At 38.2% G+C, this 23,871-nt stretch overlaps 3 protein-coding genes across 6 annotated transcripts in view; 2 read left to right on the plus strand and 1 right to left on the minus strand.

The window, feature by feature from the left end:
* Window positions 1–5,121, plus strand: LOC127453936 (glutathione S-transferase kappa 1-like). The gene is made up of 8 exons (XM_051720752.1): window positions 1–287; window positions 362–433; window positions 583–664; window positions 3,353–3,481; window positions 4,171–4,316; window positions 4,556–4,672; window positions 4,774–4,867; window positions 5,007–5,121. The coding sequence occupies exons 2-8, from the start codon at window positions 362–364 to the stop codon at window positions 5,054–5,056; spliced, it is 690 nt and encodes a 229-aa protein (XP_051576712.1). The 5' UTR covers window positions 1–287; the 3' UTR covers window positions 5,057–5,121.
* On the plus strand, window positions 5,014–14,140 carry styk1b (serine/threonine/tyrosine kinase 1b). Of its 3 annotated transcripts, XM_051720750.1 has the most exons (11): window positions 5,014–5,076; window positions 5,269–5,341; window positions 7,656–7,714; window positions 8,374–8,547; window positions 9,134–9,469; window positions 9,587–9,768; window positions 11,213–11,293; window positions 11,588–11,796; window positions 11,890–11,930; window positions 12,021–12,117; window positions 12,363–14,140. In XM_051720750.1, exons 3-11 carry the CDS (start codon window positions 7,657–7,659, stop codon window positions 12,556–12,558), a joined length of 1,374 nt encoding a protein of 457 aa, XP_051576710.1. In that variant the 5' UTR covers window positions 5,014–5,076; window positions 5,269–5,341; window position 7,656; the 3' UTR covers window positions 12,559–14,140. The 3 variants fall into 3 exon arrangements, with proteins under 3 accessions (XP_051576710.1, XP_051576711.1, XP_051576709.1); XM_051720751.1 differs by lacking the exons at window positions 5,014–5,076; window positions 5,269–5,341 and adding an exon at window positions 5,348–5,544; XM_051720749.1 differs by lacking the exons at window positions 5,014–5,076; window positions 5,269–5,341 and adding an exon at window positions 5,557–5,871.
* The window catches only part of LOC127453934 (polyhomeotic-like protein 1), an 18,763-nt gene continuing 8,732 nt past the window's right edge, over window positions 13,841–23,871 (minus strand). Inside the window, exons 13-16 of one of the 2 annotated variants that reach the window (XM_051720747.1) lie at window positions 22,911–23,003; window positions 18,972–19,143; window positions 18,218–18,446; window positions 13,841–15,445 (exon numbers count right to left, since the gene is read on the minus strand). In XM_051720747.1, coding sequence (XP_051576707.1) covers window positions 15,294–15,445; window positions 18,218–18,446; window positions 18,972–19,143; window positions 22,911–23,003 — 646 coding nt within the window. In that variant the 3' untranslated portion in view covers window positions 13,841–15,293. The remainder of the gene's footprint in view (window positions 15,446–18,217; window positions 18,447–18,971; window positions 19,144–22,910; window positions 23,004–23,871) is intronic. The other variant, XM_051720748.1, reaches the window with a different exon arrangement.

The raw sequence follows: 23,871 nt of genomic DNA on the forward strand, positions 1-23,871 counted from the left end.
GGACCATAAGTTGGTATGCCAACCGCCATAAAACGTCAAAGAAGAAGACGAAGAAGAAATTAAGCAATGATTTAGTTACAAACTAACTAGTAGTTACTAAGCACTTAGTGTTAACTTTACGTCTCAACTTACGTGAGACCTTACACACAGTTGGTGCAACCCTACCCTGTACACTTAGTTGTCGACGAACCTCATTGTGTCGCGTCGCTCATTGCAGACTTCGTTCAACTTTGACATAGTTTATCTGACCTGGGTATAAAAGTACAACAGCGAGGCAAACAGCAAGGGTAAACTGCGTTCATCCATATACATGAGATTATTTTAATACATTTGCTTCTACATTATGTATTTTCATTCACAGATGACCAGCTCCAGGAAAGTGGTGGAATTGTTCTATGACGTTGTCTCTCCTTATTCCTGGCTGGGATTCGAGGTGCGCAGCCTATTTATCTTCTTAGGATCGTCTAGTGCTGCCAGTTGTCTCCCTTACTATTGTTCATTGCAATCTTGATAAATGTTAATAAATTTAATGTCAGTGTCAGTGCCGTGTACGAGTCGAATGTTGTTTGTTTATGTGTTAAGGTACTGTGTCGCTACAGAAGTGTTTGGAACATCGACCTCAAATTGAAACCTGCATATTTAGGGGGAGTCATGCATGCTTCAGGTTAAAGCCAAATTCACATTCACAAATTACTAATAGTTTTAGTCACATTTCAGGCATATTCTAGACAGTTAGCTACTTTATCTCATCTCATGATTATGTAATGCATGTACTGTTGAAGCCAGAAGTTTACATACACTTAGGTTGAAGTCATTAAAACTCATTTTAACCACTCCACAGATTAAATATGAGCAAACTATAGTTTTGGAAAGTCATTAAGGACATCTGCTTTGTGCACGACACGACTAATTTTTCCAACAATTGTTTACAGACAGATTGTTTCACTTTTAATTGACTATATCACAATTCCAGTGGGTCAGAAGTTTACATACACTAAGTTTACTGTGCCTTTAAGCAGCTTGGAAAATTCCAGAAAATGATGTCAAGCCTTTAGACAATTAGCCAGTTAGCTTCTGATAGGAGGTGTACTGAATTGGAGGTGTACCTGTGGATGTATTTTAAGACCTACCTTCAAACACAGTGCCTCTTTGCTTGACATCATGGGAAAATCAAAAGAAATCAGCCAAGACCTCAGAGAAAAAATTGTGGACCTCCACAAGTCTGGTTCATCCTTGGGAGCAATTTCCAAATGCCTGAAGGTACCACGTCCATCTGTACAAACAATAGTATGCAAGTAAACACCATGGGGCCACCCAGCCATCATACCTCTCAGGAAGGAGACACATTCTGTCTCCTAGAGAATGTACAAATCAATCCCAGAACAACAGCAAAGGACCTTGTGAAGATGCTGGAGGAAACAGGTAGACGAGTATCTATATCCACAGTAAAACGTGTCCTATATCGATATAACCTGAAAGTCTGCTCAGTAAGGAAGAAGCCACTGCGCCAAAATCGCCATAAAAAAAGCCAGACTACAGTTTGCAAGTGCACATGGGGACAAAGATCTTACTTTTTGGAGAAATGTGCTCTGGTCTGATGAAACAGGCCATAATGACCATCGTTATGTTTGGAGGAAAAAAGGTGACGCTTGCAAGCCGAAGAACACCATCCCAACCGTGAAGCATGGGGGTGACAGCATCATGTTGTGGGGGTGCTTTGCTGCAGGAGGGACTGGTACACTTCACAAAATAGATGGCATCATGAGGAAGGAAAATTATGTGGATATATTGAAGCAACATCTCAAGACATCAGCCAGTAAGTTAAAGCTCAGTCACAAATGGGTCTTCCAAATGGACAATGACCCCAAGCATACCTCCAAAGTTGTGGCAAAATGGCTGAAGGACAACAAAGTCAAGGTATTCGAGTGGCCATTGCAAAGCCCTGACCTCAGTCCGATAGAAAATTTGTGGGCAGAACTGAAAAAGCGTGTGCGAACAAGGAGGCCTACAAACCTGACTCCATTACACCAGTTCTGTCTGGAGGAATGGACCAAAATTCCAGCAACTTCTTGTGAGAAGCTTGTGGATGGCTACCCAAAACGATTTGATCCAAGTAAAAACAATTTAAAGGCAATGCTACCAAATACTAACAAAGTGTATGTAAACTTCTGACCCACTGTGAATGTGATGAAAGAAATAAAAGCTGAAATAATTCTCTCTACTATTGTTCTGAAGTTTCACATTCTTAAAATAGTGATCCTAACTGACCTAAGACTGTTTTCTATGTTTAAATATCAGGAATTGTGAAAAACTAAGTTTAAATATATTTGGCTAAGCTGTATGTAAACTTCTGACTTCAACTGTATATGTGCTAAATGTAAATCATGCTCTCCTAGGAATAATAGTCATATAGGGAACACGGGGCTAAAGGCACCCATTAATAATAATAAAGGTGCCTTTTTTTCTGGTCACAAAGTGTATCAATATGCCTTTTTAAAGGTGGTGAGGGAGTCTTTTACCATACACTTATTGTAAAAGGCCCCCAGGGGGGTAATAGTGTTATTGTGTAAATACAGAGACAATAGTTCTATGCAAAATTTGTCAACTAAAGGCAAATACTTTTGAGATGCAAGATGCTTTTTTTGAGTAACAAATTAAGATAATGCGTATTCAAGGTAACTACTTAAAAACTAAAGGGTTAACCATTTTCTGTTCATTTCAATCACATTTAGTATTTCAGAACATCTCAGGTTTTCTAATAAACAAATTCATCTCCATTGTAATTAGATCAGTCAATGTGTGCCCACTTTGAAAAATTTTAATAACAAACCTATTCACCCCACTTAAGAAAAACAGTGTGTTTTATGGGGGCCTTTAGCACCTGCAACAGAGGGACTTTTTACCCCTAATACTATCCTTTCATTTATTGGACAGTTATTAAAAAACTTTGGATTTAACCACTTTGCACAAAACTGAAAATGACAAATAAGTATTTTGTCTTATAATAAATATGTTAATTTCAGGGATTCTCATCGGCTACATAAATGTGCTAAATTTTTGAAATCAGTAAATATTAGATCAAATTACCTCAAAACCAAACTTTAGGCATTGCACGCAATGATCACATGAATCAGGAATATTTTGCAAGATATAGTGACAAACATCTGTTAAGGAAAGTACTGTGGTGGTATTTGTTGCTGTTTAGTGTTTTGGGAGAAAATTTGCCCCATTTGTCCAATATCATAATAAAGCATACATTTTAACATACATTTATCAACTGTGTTTGACATTTTACTTAATTTATAGATGTTCACATGAAGAGAGAAAACCTGATCAAGTTTCTTCTGTCTAGGTAACAGGCCCCCTGGATTGGTCCACAATAAGTTTCTGTACATGACCAAGGATCTGAGACGGCTGTCTGAATATTTTGGAGTCCCATTGTCTCCACCGGCAAATGTTGTTGAGGCCATGTTTGAGAAAGGTATTTTGATTGTTCTGTTTCTCTTTAGGATGGCATGTATGACCACATTTACAAGTCACAATGTAAACCATACTTGTGATTTATCTCCTGTATAGGTTTTCTAAGGATTTTTACAAATTATATAAGGAACAAAAAGCCCTGTCCCATTTTATGGGAAAATCTTTCCTTGACATCCGAGGCCACTATGAGGGTGTGAGATCTATAATCAATATATTGATAAATTATTTTCTTATTACTTTGCTGTCATTCCATGCATTGACCTTTTCATGACATTCTCTATGTGTGTGTTTGCCTGAGATAAGTGTAGTGTGGAAACTTGTGTTTCTGCAAGAAGTGCTGATGTGTGACAAATCGCCAGCCTTTGAGTGTGTGTGTGTACATGCAAACAGACGTCTCATGACTTGTGTGGTCACACCCCCATGACCCATTTAGAGGGTATAAATGTACAAGTACAGCAGTTGTTTTGCAGATCTCTCTCATTTGTATATCAACCGGTGCTTGTTTGAGCTCTAATAAAATCCTCTCTTTGGAGCCCTTCATGCTCAGTGTCCTGTGCCTCTTTCTGGCTTAAGAGAGAAACATCACTCTGCTCCAACAAGGCTCATTCCAGCAATGAGCCAGTCTTCCAGAATACAGCTTCTTTTACATAAGGACATGCTTTGAAAACTCTCTCCTCCTTTCTAACTCAGGCTCTCTGACTGCAATGCGTTTTGTGACCGCTGTGGCAGAGAAAGAAACAAATGGAGACATGATGGTGGAGAAAGTGTCTAGAGAGCTCTGGAAAAGAATCTGGAGGACTGATCAGGACATTACCAAGGATGCCTCACTTACTGAGGTGACCTACAGAATATGTAATAGCTATTGTTTATAAGTGGTCTCAGGTGCAATCTTTATAATGTAAAATATAAAATTAGAATTTGTACATGCTCATTTTCATTTATTGCTCCATTTCTTTATTTATATAATCCAGCCACAAGGTAGAGATCTATGCTAAGCTTCAGTACTTTAGTGCACACAATAAACAGACTTTGACTTTAGTTTGTTCATTTTCTTGCCTTTCTGTTGTGTGCACAGGCAGGATTAAAGGCAGGCCTCTTACCCACAGAAGTAGAGGCATTATTACACCTCGCCAAATCTCAGCCAATCAAAGACAAGCTGAAGAGTGTCACCCAGGAAGCAATAGACTATAACGTTAGTGCCTTACCTCTTGGCATTCTTTGTCTTTCTCACCAAGATGTCTTATTGTTACAAATATAATAAAATGTCTTTGCACTGTTTTTCCCCCTTTGCAGGCCTTTGGTTTTCCACTCACTGTGTGTCACGTGAACGGAAAGGCGGAGCCCTTCTTTGGTTCTGACAGATTTGAGCTCATGGCTCATTGCATCGGTAACTATGGATATTGCATGTCTTTAATTTGTTAGTCTGATGTTTATGTGTGCTTTAATATATGCAAACAATAAATTAAAGAAATTAAAATCTCTAGTAACAGACATTGTCCAATCATTCCCTTTCTTTTGTGTTCCAGGAGAGAAGTGGGTGGGGCCTCAGCCTACCAAGCCCATAGCTAAAATATGATCACTGCCCCTTTTTACTTGGTATATTTCAATAAGCTCTCAATAAAGAAATGGGTGTAAATAAAAGTGCAAATTCTGTTTTTATTTTGTAGACACAGTTAGTTCTATTTCATCCCATTAGCTGTCAAAAACTGGGAGCATTTGTGGAAAACACTTTTGGTGATCTTTTTCATTCTAAATGTAAACCTGTATTCCTTTTAACTTTCTCTTTAGTGGGTATTGATTGAGTGAGGAGTCAGCTGGTTGTCAGAACATCCTGGAGAGACTTGAAGAGCTGGATTATCAGGTTTTGGTTTGGTTAATTCAAGGGAGGAGAAAATGTCATATATGCAGAATAATGAGTAGAGATCATGCACATTTAGCACAGAAAGTGGTTTGACAGCTGGACAATAAGAAAGAAATGAATGGAGAGAACAGAACAGAAATGTTACACAGTGAAATGGAGGAAACATAGGAAAGGATTAAACCACTGTCACAAACCCTATTACGGTAAGAAAATGCTTTTTTTAAGCAAGACTAGAGGAAAGGTGGGCGTGAACAACGAAGTGTAGAGACGGAGCACAGTTGACGAAGGTGGAGCAAAGTTAATAACAAAAGTGTAACCTAGACAAACAGAGTAAGGCGTACAGTAAATCAGAAGGAAATTCTCTAGAAAGGAAGAAGGGATGATCAGCGCACTAATAAAGATTAGAGATTAAAAAGAAAGACCTATGAGACTGGACAACGTTGCTAGAGAAAGAATGTAGTTCACAATGAGATATTTCATTCATGAAAAATAAACATCAAGGAGGAACACTTCAATAACAACCACAGCAGGTAGGCTAATATAGATCTGAATACAAAATAACCACAGTGCTGATATAGATTAGTGGGACGTGAAATGGTGTTAGTGCTTAAGAGGTAGGTTTATATATAGAATAAGCTTGCATCAGTTGTGTTTCTTTAATGATTGTGAACTTGTTAGTATTGGTAAGTGCACAGAACATTTTTGATGACAGACATTGCCAAAGCAATGGAAAATCACACCAAAATAGAAAAAGAGAATAGGTACATTATAGATGAAGATGTATTCAAAGAGACTAATAATCAAGATTAGGCAAATTTAATGCACTTTATTTTTAAACACTGTAACTACATAAAGATAATTATGTACCATATATATGTAAATTCAATTAGTAGTTTTGCGTATCTACCAATGTGTTTGTGACGTGTCATTGTGTTGACTGCATTTCTTTGATGATGAAAATGTAGACAGACAGGTTGAGCATCTTAGTCCAAACAAAGGAGACCATAGCTGTTCCGTGTATGTGTAAGAAATGGGGCTAAACTTAAAAAAGAAAAATATATATATAAATGCTCACTACACTTGATAAAAGATAATAAAAGAGCTATAAACATTAAAGATTTCAATTACAGCCTGAAAAAAAAGGCAAATGTGCCTTTGTACTGACATTTAGATGTATGTGTTAGCTGTTGTGACATAAATGAGATCCTCTCATATTGCACTTAGGGCTCAAGTGTATTTAAGAGTATTAGAGATATACCATCATTATGTACACATCACTTACAAATACAATTTATTTACAAGTACATCCCTGTCATCCTGCCGGTGGCTTTTACCCCTTATTACTCCTGTCAGTTGGGGAAACCCCTTCTCTCTTTTCCTTGAATGAATACTGATGGTGAAAAAGATATGTTTGCTTTAGTCTCAATTGCTCTGAGCATTTGTTATGGATTCGAAAGGCTGATCATGTTACACTTACCCAGACATCAGTATGCTGTCTCCTATTACCATTACAAGTGATCCTCAGGAGGTGATTGAATGTAATGTTTTCATTCAAAACACATGACTTACAGAATTGTCATTTCCACCTGAATTAAACAAAGGACAGAGTTAGTATATTTTTTGACATGAGGATTTTTTCTAATTTATTATACAGAACATAAGTCTGTAAATTGACTCCCTTTTTAAAACGTATCTGGGCTTTTCGCACTAAGCTTAACCCTGGGTTAAGATCACTTTTTACCCACTGGCTAAGCAACATTTCACAGTTATAATTTTATAAGGGGTTCTACTGCTCTTAACCCTGCTCTGATCCAGATTAGGGTTACTATCACATTTGCTGTACAAAACCCAAATTGCAGAGTAGCAAAGATACAGTGTGAATTACTAATCCTCGGTGAAGTATGGACAGTGTGAAATATTGAACAAGATAACCCAAGACTGAAAATGACACTGGATTGACAGTTTAAAAAAAGATCATACACTCACTTAACACTTTATTAGGAACACCTGTACACCTACTTATTCATGTGATTATCTAATCAGCCAATCGTGTGGCAGCAGTCACAAAATCAAGAAGATACGGGTCAAGGGCTTCAGTTAATGTTCACATCAACCATCAGAATGGGGAAAAAATGTGATCTCAGTGATTTCGACCATGGCATGATTGTTGGTGCCTGATGGGCTGGTTTGAGTATTTTTGTAATTGCTGATACAGTCTCTAGAGTTTACTCAGAATGATGCATGTTAATAATTGGCTAATTAAACAAATTCACTCAAATTCATTTTTATAAATTCATAATCTGTTGCATTGCAGGATGGCGTCCTCTGTCAGTTCTGCATATTCCAGATGTGCCACTGGAGACACATTATGTGGTGAGTAGATCATGCCCATTAGATTTAAAAAATAAATAAATAAATAAAATCTTAACAAATTTAGCTTAATGCTGTAAATGTAGTGTTCTGGCAGCTTGATCTGTTGATCTGCATCTGTTAATCTGTCTCATTTAAAGAGGGCTAGGGCTCAAAAGATTTGACAAAATAAATTCAGTTCAAAATGACAGAAAGGAAATATAATTATAGAAGGAAATATAATTATTATTCATACTTATTCAAACAATTATCAATTATATGACTTTTATAGATAATAATCACTAAAATTTCCAACTATTTAATTTTATTGTAATTTCCCAGCATAGCTGGCTCCAATAACCAGCAAGATTATATAGCAGATAATACCAGTGAAATATAGCCCTTCTGTTAAGCCTAGTGGGTTTTATAGATCAAGAATAATTATTCTAAGAATAATTTATTATTATGTATTGTCAATGTATACTAATTTATTCTTCTTAATATTTAATAATTATTCAGATATCATTGCAAGTATTTAACACGCCTTTGTATCATATCTTTATCATACCACTGTAACTGTACATGCAAAACTATGTAAATACTAAAAGCTTCAAGATAAACAGTTCGCCTGACATTTTTGTGTTTATTCATATTCCTTGTCAAAATGTGATATGCTCCCTCAGAGATCCGTGTGTATGAACAGGAAGTGATTATCGTCCCAGTGCTGTTTTTGATGAGTTTCTTTGTCACACTGGTGTTTCTGCTGTTGCTGAGGTTCTGTCCTGAGAAAGTAGATCGTCTGCAACCCAGCTCCATACGAACAACTAGGAATAGGAGAAACTTACAAGGCATTGATGGTGAGTGTGGGTGTATTTAAGAAACAAATTTCCCAAGGGTGTCATACATAAATAAAAAATATACTGAATGTTGTTAATCAAATTCAAATGCTGACCTAGTTAATCAAATACTATTTTAGAGTAAAATGGAATTTTGATCACTTTAAAAAGTATTCTATATAGATTTTCACACATTTTAATTGAATTTAATCCTCATTTTTATGCATAAACATATAACTTACTGTACATACAGTATATAAACACATATATTCCCTAACACTATAAATAATTAAATCTGTCCGTAATACCGGGATTAAATGTTTGCTTTGGTGTTAAGCATTTCAAATACAAACCACTGTGCTTGTGTCTTGGCAAAGGCGTGTTTTAACTCACCCCTGTCCCACATATTGAGACTGTTTGCACAAAATTGCATGGCTCATATATTAATGAAAGTAATCTTACATGACATTCTTCCTCTTCTTTCTCACTGACTCTTGATTGCTTGCTGTTTTATTTTACTGCCTTTATATGTCAATAGTTTGTTCCTTTTGTCTTCTATCTCTCCTCACCATATCCACCTAAACAATCTCTCACCCTCTTTCTGTAGCTCCTCTGGGTCTGAATGCTCTGGAAGGTGAGCACATAGCATTGGACACCACATCCTACATGACATTCACCACTTCATCACCAGTACACAAACAATACAGATCTGACCGCGCCTCCTTTAATGCCAACAATGTGGCCTTCCCCGATGGGCGAGGCTCTTTTGGGGCCACAGCTTCAGCCTTCACAAAACCCAGGGAACTCCCACGCCAGCGACTGCCGGAGAATTTTAACGGGGTGTCTCCTCTCCCAGCATCATATTCTTTGAAGTCAGACTCCTCTGTCTCACTCTATAGGGCTCGTATGGAGAACAGAAATGTTGTGCTGCGTGTTCTTAAAGGTGCCAGAGCAGTTTATGTTATACTCATTAAAATCTATTCTAATAATAATCTGATTTTAAATTCCAATTTCACTCTCTCCTTCTTTGTGGTGCAATCTTTCTCCCTCTCATATTCAGATTCAGCCAGTAACAAGGAAAGTAAGTCCTTCCTGGGCTTTGCAGCCTTCCTTTCTCAGTTGGGGCCCCACCCCTTTTTACCAGAGCTTCTGGGAGTTGTATCCCTGCGTGCTCCTCTCATTACTGTTATTGAAGAGATGGAGAACCAAGATCTGCTCAGATTCCTGTGGAGGTGTAGACAGGTGAGAGATTCAATCAGGACATTTTAAAGCATTCAACTTGCTAGTATATTGGTAACCACTGATTCATGAATTATTTATATTGAGTCACCTTGCACCTAAACAAATAATGCAAGGCTTTTGCTGAGAATTACACCCAATGATTTCATGAGATAGATTTAGCAAAGTCAATGAAATGGAAAAAAATCAATGAACAACTAACCTCCCACACTTGAGAAGTGATAGATTTAAAAGCGAAATTAGACTTTTTTGGTTTTAGTCCATGTCATTTAGCTTAGAAGCAATGCTAGTGTGCTCCTAAAAGTTAACAAAATCAACTTTTGTCATATTTTATGCATTTATTATGTGGTCTATCTCTTCTGGGAAAATGGACCAAAAATATTGATGACTCATCTTGCACTACACAGATTTTATCCAATCAAAAGCTCTCTAGAATGGGGGGCCTGGGTAGCTCAGCGAGCAAAGACGCTGACTATCACCATTGCAGTCGCAAATTTGAATCCAGGGTGGGCTGAGTGACTCCAGCCAGGTTTCCTGAGCAACCAATTGACCCGGTTGTTAGGGTGGGTAGAGTCATGTGGGTTACCTTTCTCGTGGTCGCTATATGGTGGTTCTTGCTCTCTGTGGGGCGCTTGGTGAGTTGTACATAGATGAGCAGTCAAAAGTGTTTGCCTCCATATGCCTTAAGTCTCTGCGGTAATGCAATTGGCAAGCCATGTGATGAGATGCGCTGACTGACTGACTGTCCCCAGAAGTAAAGGAAACTGAAGCCATGTTCAGACTGTTAGTCCATATCAGATTTTTTGTGTATCCGATCAGAATCCGATCTTCAAGATTGACTGTCTGCACTGTGTATTGCAACTGATCCGATTTGTGTGTCCCATGGCTATCTTAATTTTCTGGCAAATCTGGACTGGTTAACATGGTAATGTGTAGCTGCGGCGCTGGACTACGCCTTATGAGGTCTCTGCCGGCATCATAGTTCAAAGTGTTGTGTGGTCTAGACACACTAGCAGTAACTGATGGACTCTTGTTGTAGCCACCTTTGATGAAACGATGTGACTGTCGAACAAGAATGCGCATGATCAGAGTAGTCCCTGAAATGAATTTCCATAAATGTGATTTGAATAGGATTTCAAACCACATATTAATGTAGCTTGAAACTGATCTGTAAAGATTTTATTTAATGTGACTTTTTGCCATTCAGACTTGCTAAATATGATCAAATTCCAATCGGATATGCACAAAATAGGATTTGACTGATAAATATCAGCCTGAACAATGGACAATTTTACAAGTTCCTAACATGCAATGTAAAACTCTCTAGAGAAGCATGCCTGAAACCTACATTTAAACTAAATCTAAGTGTCTTTTCCTTAAATTTCTCCTCAAAGCACAAATTAAATGTCATACCTCACCACTATGTAAATACATTTTCTTCAAATAGGATAATGTTGGACCAGACACCATTTGTCAGATGACAGAGAAAAAGATCTTCACCATGGCCTCACATGTGTCTTCTGCCCTGGTGAGAATAATGATTCTTCACTCTATGTTATCACGTTTCTAGCAGGGACAAATTTTTCAAAGCATTTTGACATATAAACAAGTAATAAAATTATTGATTTAAACATATCAAACACCCTGACCAGTCATGGTGTTGCTATATATCTCTACTCTATATACTGTATCTATACATCCAATGGCCATGGCCTACAAAAACTGGACCGCATATATTAGTTCTTCTGCCATGCATGACAAGGTTTCTAATCAATTCACAAGACCATATTTTTGAAAATCTTTCCTGCCTATTTCTCTGTAGGACTATCTCCATAGCAAAGATCTTCTCCACTGCAACATTAAGGCTTGCAATGTATTGGTCAGCCGGATCTGTACCGCAAAGCTCTGGGGTTTGGGCGATTTGTATGCGAGGACATTAGAAAGTGCTAATTACAGTGAAGATCCTGGAAGAAAAAAGTGGCAGGCTCCTGAGTTATTGGCCAAGAGACCTGCCACTCCAAAAAGTGATGTGTAAGTAAAAAACATATACATGTTAAGATGAAAATACTAATTTACTATTGTATTACATTTCAATTTGAATGTCTTTCTTGCACTTCTTTCCAGTTGGTCATTTGGGCTCCTGCTGTATGAAATGGTGACTCTTGGTGAGTCCAAAAAAAAAAAAAAAATCTCTAACTTTTTCTCATCCCGCTATATCCTCTTTCTTACTCTGTTTTTCTTTTTTTTTCTTTCAGGCAAGGTCCCTTTTGCAGAAATCCCTGTGAAGGAGCTTCTTCAGTATCATCAGAGAGCCAAAACCCTAAAGAAACCAAACAACTGCTCCAGCTCACTGTAAATGCACCTATAGACTTTCAATTGAAAACAGTTGCTATCTATCTATCTATCTATCTATCTATCTATGCTCATACTGTATCCATACTCATACTGTATTGTACAGTATCTATACATACTGTGGTTTAAGTTATTATTATGTTGACATAGAATAATACACTTGATAACATTTACATATTATTACATAATAATCTTTGTCTAATAATAATTTCATAAAAAACATTAATACTACTTTATGTCTCCAGTTACTCAATTATCAAAGCTTGCTGTCAGTGGAAGGAACAAGAGCGTCCCTCATTGGCTGATGTCAGGCGTAAACTCCAATCAGGAGAGAAGAGTGCTAATGACAGCGTCGTTCTACGGGTTCCTGAGCCAATCAATATTGAGCAGTATCTGAAGGAGGCAGGATATGGAGAATCCAACAACTACACAGTTTTCTGACACACTAGAAGGCGGCACTCTATCATGTCACATCCATATGAAGCCTCACTTTGTATCTCCAGTGCTTCCTAAAGAGTATAATTGACTGTAGACCAACCATTGACGCTCTGCTCTTATTTATCTATATGGCTAAATCAAATGTAACCACAGGCTAATTTAACCATTGTTTAAAGTTTAATAGTCAGTGATGCAAACTCATGAGAGGTGAAAAAGGTGAGAAAGTCATAGCAGGTGTTTCAGGGGTATATTTTCTGTTGATTTGTTTGTTGTATTTAAAGATTTTTTTTTTTTAAGTGTTTAAACTTAAAGCTGAATTATGTAACTTTTGTGTTAAAAAACATTCTTCTATCCCAGCTTAATATGCAGAGACAACTCTAAGTAAGCCATTCAGAGGTTAATTTTATCAAAAAATTTAAACAATGTTTCTCTGTGGCGCTATAAAAATTCCTGTTTGTTTTGAGCGGCCGCTTCGACCTTAGGGACTATCTGACTGTTTGAACAAGTGAAGATGATGGACATATTCAGAAAGCTGTTTTGAAAACATGGTTTATTTTTGCAATTGGTGGTGCTAGTGTCTCAGAAATTCAGCTTTAAAGTTCCAATTACAAATGGTTTTATAAGTAAAATGTCAAAAATTGTACCAAACAATTGGGCAAATTTGCTTAAAAAAGGTGACTAGTTATAAGGTGAGTAGTTTGCATCCTCGGATAATAACAATATGGGAACATTTATAAAGGACCTTAAAAACACAATTATAAGGGTTTTCTTAACTTCAGGGGTTTCTTGCAATTGGGCCCTGATCTTTTTCAGTTCATAAAAACTAAAATTGGCCATAATTGCCTTTTTTACTGCAGAAATATGTTCTATTCTATACAAGACGACTTAAAATTATTTGTATTGGTATTGTTATATTATTATAAATATATAGGTTGAACAAAAGAAAATTTGATTTTCTTTTTCCATCTAAATATCAGTCTTCCTTAAGGCTTTATTTGTAGTTATTTCTGTGTCACAGGCAAAACCAATTTATAAACCATGTCTATAAATTTAGACTGTACTAGCGGTTGACTGATAAGGTTTTTTTAGTGGCCGATGCTGATACCTACAAAGCAGTGTCGCCTACTTCGGATATAATGCCAATATATGTATATATGGTGTAATACAGTTTAATGACAGCAAATGAGACATTCATACATTTATATGAGCCCTTATTTTAATACAAAATACAGAAAATGTGCATTTTCCACCGACAAGGAAACAAAGACTTAACATAGACTGAATGTCAGTGTCACCACACCTTTATTAATATTTATGCATACAAACAAATTCAGCACCAGCACACAGCTTTCTTAGTCACTCTCTCTCACTCTCACACTACCTTATCATACCTGCTCTAAGGTAAAGCTACTAATACTTGTCTATTACTTGAATTACTTTTAATACAAATAAAAAAGTTCTTCCAATCATCTACTGTAGAAAAAGAAATATTGAGTTGTTCTAGGATCAGTTAAGATCTGATCACTCTCAACCTCCTTCAGCATGATTTTTAAAAAATAAAATAAATGCTACTTCCATTCAGTAATACTGTCTAGTGAGATCATATAATAGGACAACAAAAGCTAAAGCTTTTCCATCTCTAAAGGTCTCTGGACCTTACAGAAATTACCACTGTGGTATCATTTGTTTCTATAGTGACCATATCAACATCATCTAGAATCATTTAGTGTATGAGAATCTACTTGTGTTAACTTTCTACAAGGTACATTGAAGACAGGCCACAATCCTTTAATCAAGTGCTGATCACCTACTGTAGAAGTAATTTGTTTCCCAACATATATCATCCTCCCAGACAGTAGTGATAGGATGAAATACAGTAAAGAGTAGTAAATGCTCACTTGTCTTTGTTTGGATAAGCAAAGGGGAAGCCCTAGAGAAAGAGGCACCTGTCAGAGGCAACAAGTCATCCCCATTACAGTCAGCAGTACAGTCATTTTAAGAAAGGCAACTTTTCATGTCTTTGACTGTAATAGTCAAATGCACTACAAGAGTAACAATTATTGTCCATCAACTCTTCATCTGTGATACTTTGATTACAAATGTTTAACATATAGGTAACTGACAAACATATGACACACAGACTAGACATTAACCTAAACAGTCACCTCTTCCAATTTTGCAAAGAGACTCCCTCACATATTCATTCAAACATGTCCCTCATTGCTTAAAACCATGTGACAAATATAAAATACGTAGCATATTCAAACTCCTGGAAAGTTGTATTATGTTTATGTCCCACAACCTGATGAAATTAGTATTTTAAAGTTGTTGTTTTTTTACTCCCTATTTATGCTCTATTTTAGGGTCTTTCTTGCAGCCCCAGTTACAATGTTTGAAACATGATGAATTTAAGTGAGAACTAGCCAATTGCAATCTAGCAACATTCAACATTATGATTCAAAATAATACTATTAAGTCTTTCAAATCTAAAGAATACTAAAGTAAATTATTTGTGAATCATTTAGTTTTTAAATAAGGCATCACCTGTTTTTCCCTTAAGTCTCTCTGGCTAACAGCAATTTAGATGTCACTCTTGCCATTCCTCTCCTATAGTTTTGATAAATCTCATAGGCAGCCATCTGTCCTTTCATCTCCATCTGTTTCTTCTCCTTCAGTTCTCAGGCTGGTGTTGAAATATAAAGTACTAATCCTGCTAATTGTCTGTCGTCTTGCTTTGTTCAGTCCTTCAGGCTGTTGATAGATGCACAGATCTTGAGGGCAGGGCCGAGTTTGATGTTCATGGTGGACATGAGGTGCTCTTCCTTCAGTAGCAGCAGCGCCTGCCCATCAATCTCCTGAGACAGGAACTGTCCTGCCAGGTCTTCACAACCTGACAAGAAGAGATGTCAACAGAGGAGGAATATATTCAGGGTTGGGGAGTAATGGAATACATGTAACAGAATTATGTATTTAAAATACAAAATATGAATAACTGTATTCCACTACAGTTACAATTTAAATTGTTGGTTATAAAAATAGTTATTCAAAAAGTATTTTGATTACTTTGCATTTTATTGTCATTTGTTCCATTTAATATTTAGTCTATTCAGTTGGAAAACATTTATCCATATAAATAATGCGGTCCGAGGAGCGTTTGAACAGCAGTGAAACATTTTCTTAAGACGTGTTACATTTATACCAGCAAACAGAGAATACAGGATAAGGATTTAAAAAAAAAAAAAATCATATTATAGCTATTGAACTGACAATTTCTAATGAAATGTTTTAGAGCTGAGCATAACTAGAAAAACAAACTATAATGACTATAGAAATTTCCATGACTAGAATTACAATTCTAATATTCCCTTATATTACCAGGTTTTCCATGACCATAGGTATCCTATAATTTAAAAGAGTAGAAAGACTATAACAAAAAGCAGGTTAAAGTGTTTTCTTTGATGGCATGTTGTACATTTTGTTACAAGACACGATGAGAACCAATGAAGACTGATGTTATCAACATCAAACCACCATATTCGATTTTACTGTTTTTCTACACATATGGGGTCTGTTCCAAAACCTAGTGAGCTTCCTCCAGATGCAGCATATTAAGGGATCATATTTGCGCTCCCGATGCGAAGACCGTTCCAAAGGGTATGTATCTTAATTATCCTGCCTCCTAATATTTCTCATTTTGGCCAGATTCTAAGGTATCATCGTATGAATCCTTCACATTGTTTTCACACAGCGGACGATCCAATCTTCGAAAAATCCTGTAGTCTTGAAAGTTGGAATGTTCAAATGGGCCAATGGAATTCTCGTTAATTTAAACTCCAACTGTCTGATTTAAGATGTTCTTTTTCTTTCTTTCTAAATGTATCAACCTTTTTCCTGAACGTGGAAGTGTTCCACAATTCACTCATTTTCAATTTCCGGTCTCCAGTCCGATAATTTCACCTGCATCGACCTATATTCTTAGCGGGTTAAAAAAAACGTGGCTTTATAGTGCCTATACGTCAAAGAGTCGAGATTTATTTTTTTTTAACAGAACCTCATCTGAGTATGTAGATGACATGAAGCAATGGTCTGAGGTGAGTTACGTTGATTTCATTAACTTCTTTGAGTTGTTATGACAACCAACAACTGCACAAGTTGAGTGTGAAATTAATTTTTACTCCAAATAATACTCCACTTAAATTGTCGTTGTTCTCCGTTTGGATCACTCGTTTCAGTTAGTTTAGGTTAGTCTTGAGACCAGAAAGAGAAAACAGTGGTTGCTCAGGAAAAGTGTCTGACTATCTATCTTATAGTCAAATATTCAAATGTAAACAGACTCACAAAAGGCCTCTAATCTGATTTAAGTTGCTCTCTCTCGCTGGTCTTTTTCTATTTATCTATCTATCTGACGGGTTATCTGACTATCTACACCGATCAGCCACAACATTAAAACTACCTGCCTAATATTGTGTAGGTCCCCCTCGTGCTACCAAAACAGCGCCAACTATTCTTCTCATCACAATTGTACAGAGCAGTTATCTGAGTTACCGTAGACTTTGTCAGTTCGAACCAGTCTGGCCACTCTCTGTTGACCTCTCTCATCAACAAGGCGTTTCCATCTGCAGAACTGCTGAAAATCCCAGGAGATCAGCAGTTACAGAAATACTCAAACCAGCCCATCTGGCACCAACAATCATCCATGCGATTATCTAATCAGCCAATCGTGTGGCAGCAGTGCAGTGCATAAAATCATCCATATATGGGTCAGGAGCTTCAGTTAATGTTCACCTCAACCATCAGAATGGGGAAAAAAATGTGATCTCAGTGATTTGGACCGTGGCATGATTGTTGGTGCCAGATGGGCTGGTTTGAGTATTTCTATAACTGCTGACCTCCTGGGATTTTCACACACAACAGTCTCTAGAATTTACTCCGAATGGTGCCAAAAACAAAAAACATCCAGTGAGTGGCAGTTCTGTGGACGGAAATGCCTTGTTGGTGAGAGAGGTCAACAGAGAATGGGCAGACTGGTTCGAACTGACAAAGTCTATGGTAACTCAGATAACCGCTCTGTACAACTGTGGTGAGAAGAGCAGCATCTCAGAATGCTATTTTGAGATGCAGGTTGGCGCTGTTTGGTGGCACGAGGGGGACCTACACAATATTTGGCAGGTGGTTTTAATGTTGTGGCTGATCGGTGTATGTGACAGAGTCTGTCTGACTTTATAGCTAGCTAGCTAGCTGGCTGTTTGTCTTACTGTAATCTCTGTATAAGCATCGAACTTCATATTACAACTTTCAGACAAGACTTTGTCAAACGTTACCTATCTACTGAATTATTTGATTTGATTTTAGAGTGAATAACGACTTTCGTTTTGTTCATTGCACAATGACTGTATCGCTTAATGATTGTATTGACTAAAATACTTGGTCATAACAATTACTTTTGTGGTGGATTAACAATGATTTGTTTGTCCTTTTTTGTCAATATGGCAATTAAACCCACAAGACTTCAAAAAAAAAAAAAAATTTATAACATTTTGTGTTCGATGAAAGACATTAGGGTAAGTACATTAATATTTTTGGGTGAACAATTCCTTTCAAATTCAATTCTAATGCACAGGAGTTAGAAGCAAAGCATCATGTGGAGTATTGGAACACCTACCTTGGAGAGAAGAAATAAACTGACACACTTCCTCCACACTCCAGTGAGCAGGGTTGCCAGAAAGGAAGGCCACTTGGAGGCCACTTGGTGCAGAATCATCCAATTGAGGGCCACAGTGAGCTGGTCTTGAGCATGAGAAGGATGAGCTGGGTGAGAGATACAAGAAGTCTTCCTCTTCCTCACCCTCACAGCTGGAGATGTCCTCAGAACGACTTGACTCAGAGCGACACTGATAAATAGAAATGTCAAGGGAAAAAGAGAGGACAAAGAATAAACAACTGTTTTTCATAAGAACCAAAAGGAAGAAACAGGTTCTCACTTTTAAAAACAATGATAAACCAAGTTTTAGTTCCCTTTTGAGCACAAATCCTAGGGGTTTGTGAGGTTGTGATGAAAATGCCAACAAATTAAATGTAATAAAAATATATAATAAAAAATGAATAAATGTAAAAGAGGCATATGTATTAAGAATAAGAGAAATATTTCAGAACTAAAGCAAGGATGGTGCTAAATGTATTATGTTTTTGAAAGGCTATACCTATAAATTGAAACATTTTAAATCATACGGTTATGTTCCTCATTTGTAAGATGCTTCAGATAAAAGGGTCTGCTAAATGACTAAATGTAGATGTAAATGTAACTCACAAAAAAAGGTTGAGAACCTTTGCCGTGCAGCCAGTGAGTTTGAGTGAAGGTTTTACTTAGATTGTCCCAAGTCAGACTACTGTACTGACCATCATCTTTTCAAACTGACCTTTACAGGCAGATGCCTGCCTGCTATTTTAGCACAGGCAATCTCAGAGCTGCTCCTCCGAGGACCCCTGCGTCTAGCAATAGCATCCTGCATCACAGGGCCCCCTGTTGGCCGTTCTCCACCATCAAGACCCCTACTAATGCGGTAGTGGTGACTGCAACTGACATTGTACCTGAATCAGAAAATCCAGAATTAAAAAACAACTAATACACACCACATACAATTTTTTTATTTAGTTATATTATATTAGTTGATTAGTTATATTTTAGTTATAGGCTCCGATATACTTCTTCGTTCAGGGGTAAAAAGAACTTTGATCAACGAGCAATGGTATACTGTTTGCGAATATTCAGACACTGGCCACACCGGCATGGGAGACATTTAGAAGTATATTTAAATTTGAGGACACACAAGACATGTAAAACCTGTGACATTAAAATGTGTTATCAATGATTTTATGCCTCACTCTATGTAGGATTCACATGAGGTCAGTAAAAAAAGGTGTTTTAACCACTCGATGATGATTTGAAGTATTATAAATGCAGTAGATAATGTTACATTTGTCTTGTTTAGATTCTAAATTCATGACGCTAACATGCTGTATATAATATCATGATAGTATACATCATGGCGCCGTGGATAGCCGCCTCGGTGTAGAGCGCTTCTATTGTTTTGTTGTTTTTGTTTGTTTGTCCTGTGTTTAGTAATCTTTTTCCAGTCAGTTTTACCAGAGACGAACTGTTGAACATTTGACAGCAAATACCAGTCAATCTTTTCCCGGATTTTGAATATTCAGACGTTTTGTTTGACATTTTAGTCGGAGGCGCGGCTGTGCTGTTTAAATGGGCTATGAGACGCAGGCGAGGGAGACGAGCAGGCGCGCTGGTCAAGCTCCGTCAGCGGGGCATTCGAACAACGCTGCCGAGCATTCATCTTGCGAATCTCTGCTCTCTTCCTAACAAAACGGACGAACTACATCTCCTCACCCACACAAACAAGGACTTTTCAACCTCTGCTGCCTTGTGCTTCACAGAAACCTGGCTGAGTGAAGCCATTCCGGACAGCGAGTTACATCTGCCAGGCTTTCAGTTGTTCAGAGCAGATCGCATCGTGGAGTTAACGGGGAAAACGAGAGGTGGTGGAACATGTTTTACATCAATGAAAGTTGGTGTACAGATGTAACAACGTTAAAGATGATGTGCTGTCCTAATTTGGAAGCGCTCTTTATTAACTGTAAGCCTTTCTACTCGCCGCGGGAGTTTTCCTCGTTTATTCTGGTGAGTGTGTATATCGAACCAAACGCGTGTTTGAATGCCACGCTGCAACAGCTGGCTGATCAAATCACAGACACAGAACAACAATACCCGGACTCAAGTTATTATTATTCTTGGGGATTTTAACAAAGCAAATCCCACACGTGAACTGCCCAAATACAAACAGCACATCACATGCCCAAGCAGAGAAAGAAATATACTGGATCATTGCTACACAACAATAAAGAATGCATATCGCTCTGTTCCTAGAGCAGCTTTGAGACTATCTGATCACTGTCTGGTTCATCTTCCAACCTACAGACAGAAATTAAAATCTGCTTAGCCTGTAGTAAGGACTGTAAAGAGATGGACCATGAAGCAGAGCTGCAACTACAAGCCTGCTTTGACTGCAATGATTGGAGTGTTTTTGAGGCTGCAGCCACAGACATGGATGAGCTCACAGATACCGTTACATCATTTATCAGTTTCTGTTAGGATATGTGCATTCCTACTAGGACTTATTTAACATTTAACAATGACAAACCATGGTTTACAGCGGAACTCAGGCAGCTTCGTCAGGCCAAAGAGGATGCTTACAGAGTTGGGGATAAAGTCTTGTACAATCAGGCCAGGAACACACTGAAAAAGGGAATCAGAGTGGCTAAAAGATACTCTGAGAAGCTGAAAAACAAGTTTTCAGCTAACAACCCTGCATCAGTGTGGAGTGGCATGAAACAACTTACGAATTACAGGACTCCTACCCCCAACCCTGTGGTGGACCAACAACTGGCTGACGACCTGAATGTGTTCTACTATAGATTTGAAAGGCCCAATCTCACACCCCACACCCACTCGGATCTTCACTTCACACAAACACCAACACCTCCTGCAACCCCCCTCCTCCCCCCTCCTGCTACTCAACCTGCACTTAAGATCTGTGAAGATGATGTGAGCCGCGACTTTCAAAAACAAAGTATAAGGAAAGCACAGGGCCCTGATGGTGTTTCACCTGCATGTCTTAGATCCTGTGCTAACCAGCTGGCCCCTATCTTCACATAGATCTTCAATAGATCACTTGAGCAGTGTGAAGTCCCTTGCTGCTTCAAACATTCCACTATCATTCCCATCCCAAAGAAACCAAAAATCACAGGACTTAATGACTACAGACCTGTTGCCCTGACGTCTGTGGTCATGAAGTCATTTGAGAGACTGGTGTTGGCCCACCTGAAGGACATCACTGGACCCTTTCTAGATCCCCTTCAATTTGCTTAGAGCAAACAGGTCTGTGGATGATGCAGTCAACATGGGATTGCATCATATCCTGCAACATCTGGACAGACCAGGGGCATATGCAAGGATCCTTTTTGTGGACTTCAGTTCGGCTTTCAACACCATCATCCCAGCTATTCTCCGGACAAAATTACACCAACTCTCTGTTCCCACGTCTATCTGTCAGTGGAATACCAGCTTTCTGACAGACAGGCAGTAGCTTGTGAGACAGGGGAAATTCACTTCCAGCACCTGTACAATCAGCACTGGTGCCCCCCAGGGATGTGTGCTCTCCCCACTACTCATCTCCCTCTACACCAACGACTGCATCGCCAAGGACACCTCTGTCAAGCTCCTGAAGTTTGCAGACGACACCACTGTCATCGGCCTCATCCGAGATGACGATGAGTCTGCAGGGATGTTAAACAGCTGGCTGTCTGGTGCAGTCAAAACAACCTTGAGCTGAACACGCTCAAAATGGTGGAGATGATTGTGGACTTTAGGAGGAACCGCCCCAAGACTGTCCCCCCTCACCATTCTAAACAGCACTGTGGCAGCAGTGGAGTCATTCAGGTTCCTGGGCACTACCATCTCACAGGACCTGAAGTGGGAGACCCATATCGATTTCATTGCGAAAAAGGCCCAACAGAGGTTGTACTTCCTTTGCCAGCTGAGGAATTTCAACCTGCCACAGGTGCTGCTGATGCAGTTCTACTCAGCGGTCATTGAGTCTGTCCTCTGCACTTCAATAACTGTCTGGTTTGGTTCAGCTACGAAATCAGACATCACAAGACTACAAAGGACAGTTCTGACTGCTGAGAGGATTATTGGTTGCCCCCTGCCCCCCTTCAAGAACTATACACTTCCAGAGTGAGAAAAAAGGCTGGAAAAAAATCACTCTGGACCCCACTCACCCTGTCCACTCCCTTTTTGAACTGTTGCCTTCTGGCTGACACTTCAGAGCTCTGAGCACCAGAATCGTCAGGCACAGGAACAGTTTTTCCCCCCAGGCTATCCATCTCATGAACAGTTAAAACTGCCCCTTTGAGCAATAATTAATGTGCAATACACAGCTTAGTCTTTTTATATTATCCAACACATCCTACCTCTTCTGCCATTACATTCCCTTGCACTGTACATAACTGATTTGTCTTTACATTTGCACTACGTATGTGTGTGTGTATGTATATGTATGTATATATATTCATATATGTGTATATGCGTATGTGCATGTATGTATGTATGTATATATATATATATATATATATAGTGTGTGTGTGTGTGTGTGTGTGTGTGTGTGTATGTATGTGTGCATCATTTATGATGACACTGATACTACTGCAAAGATTGGTGTATAAAAGAGTGTTAATGGGCAAAATAGAGACAAAAGAATGATGATAAGAGAGGTATATCTTACTTTGGGCAGATATATGAATGGCTTTCGCTGCAGATGGCACATGAGTGAATGGGCACTTGAGAGTATTTGAGTAGATTTGGTTCCTTTTGCAGACTAATTAAACAAATAAATAAAAAAATTACAATAAAAAACAATCGCATGACATGATCTTGGAAAATGACCCTACGCGAACGATCGTACAGATCTAGGTAAAATACGAGATCGTCCCGTAATATATGGGATCGTCCCATATTTAAAGATGAAATGATGCATTCCGTATCGAATATATACAGGACGCAATTTGTCCCGTATTTAAGATGGTCCATGGCGAAATTGTTCAAGATCGTTAATTTAACCTTGATATTCGTTGGAAATTTTGCCTACGGTGGGTAAGGGACTGTCTCAAAAGTCCACACATTGTGTTAAACATGCTAAAACTGTGGATAATGAGGTAAGGGACTGTTTGAAAACATCAGCCAGCACATAACCCCCCAACTCCAAAGAGAGTGTCCCGTATTTTACAACTTCAAAGTGGCACCCCTAGATGTAGGTAAATTTGCACCAGCTTGCTAATAACTCTTCACACCGGTGTGTTCATGTTAACTGACCTTGACTGACTGAAAAACATAAACAGAATTAACTGTTGGCCTATAAATAGGTGGCACTTCAGGTCACACCTACCGATGATGTGGACCAATGGCAGTAACAAGTGTTTAGCAGCCGGAAAGAAGTTCTCCTAAAAGTTCACCCCAGTGAGCAGTAACAAACCACCAAAACAAACTCAAAAACACATTTTTAGCCAGTTTTTGTTCGAAATTATGTCACACCTGTTTGTATATCAGGGTCTTAACCCTGCTACATAAAGATTCAAAAATGTCTGTTTAAAAAAAATAAAAAATAGGGATTTGGAACATCATATGGGTGAGTAAATAATAACAATTTTCATTTTTGGGTGAACTATTCCTTAAAGAATCTAAGAATG

The sequence above is a fragment of the Myxocyprinus asiaticus genome, chromosome 16, assembly GCF_019703515.2.
Source record: "Myxocyprinus asiaticus isolate MX2 ecotype Aquarium Trade chromosome 16, UBuf_Myxa_2, whole genome shotgun sequence".
Lineage (NCBI taxonomy): Eukaryota > Metazoa > Chordata > Actinopteri > Cypriniformes > Catostomidae > Myxocyprinus > Myxocyprinus asiaticus.

Bases quoted from the DNA above. Each gene is read 5' to 3' on its own strand.
- LOC127453936 (XM_051720752.1), top strand. From the start codon at position 362: ATGACCAGCTCCAGGAAAGTGGTGGAATTGTTCTATGACGTTGTCTCT. The intron at 3,482-4,170 runs GTATTTTGATTG...TTTCTAACTCAG, and splicing joins TGAGGCCATGTTTGAGAAAG to GCTCTCTGACTGCAATGCGT. The intron at 4,868-5,006 runs GTAACTATGGAT...TTTGTGTTCCAG, and splicing joins GCTCATGGCTCATTGCATCG to GAGAGAAGTGGGTGGGGCCT.
- styk1b (XM_051720750.1), top strand. From the start codon at position 7,657: ATGGCGTCCTCTGTCAGTTCTGCATATTCCAGATGTGCCACTGGAGAC. The intron at 7,715-8,373 runs GTGAGTAGATCA...ATGCTCCCTCAG, and splicing joins CACTGGAGACACATTATGTG to AGATCCGTGTGTATGAACAG. The intron at 11,294-11,587 runs GTGAGAATAATG...ATTTCTCTGTAG, and splicing joins CACATGTGTCTTCTGCCCTG to GACTATCTCCATAGCAAAGA.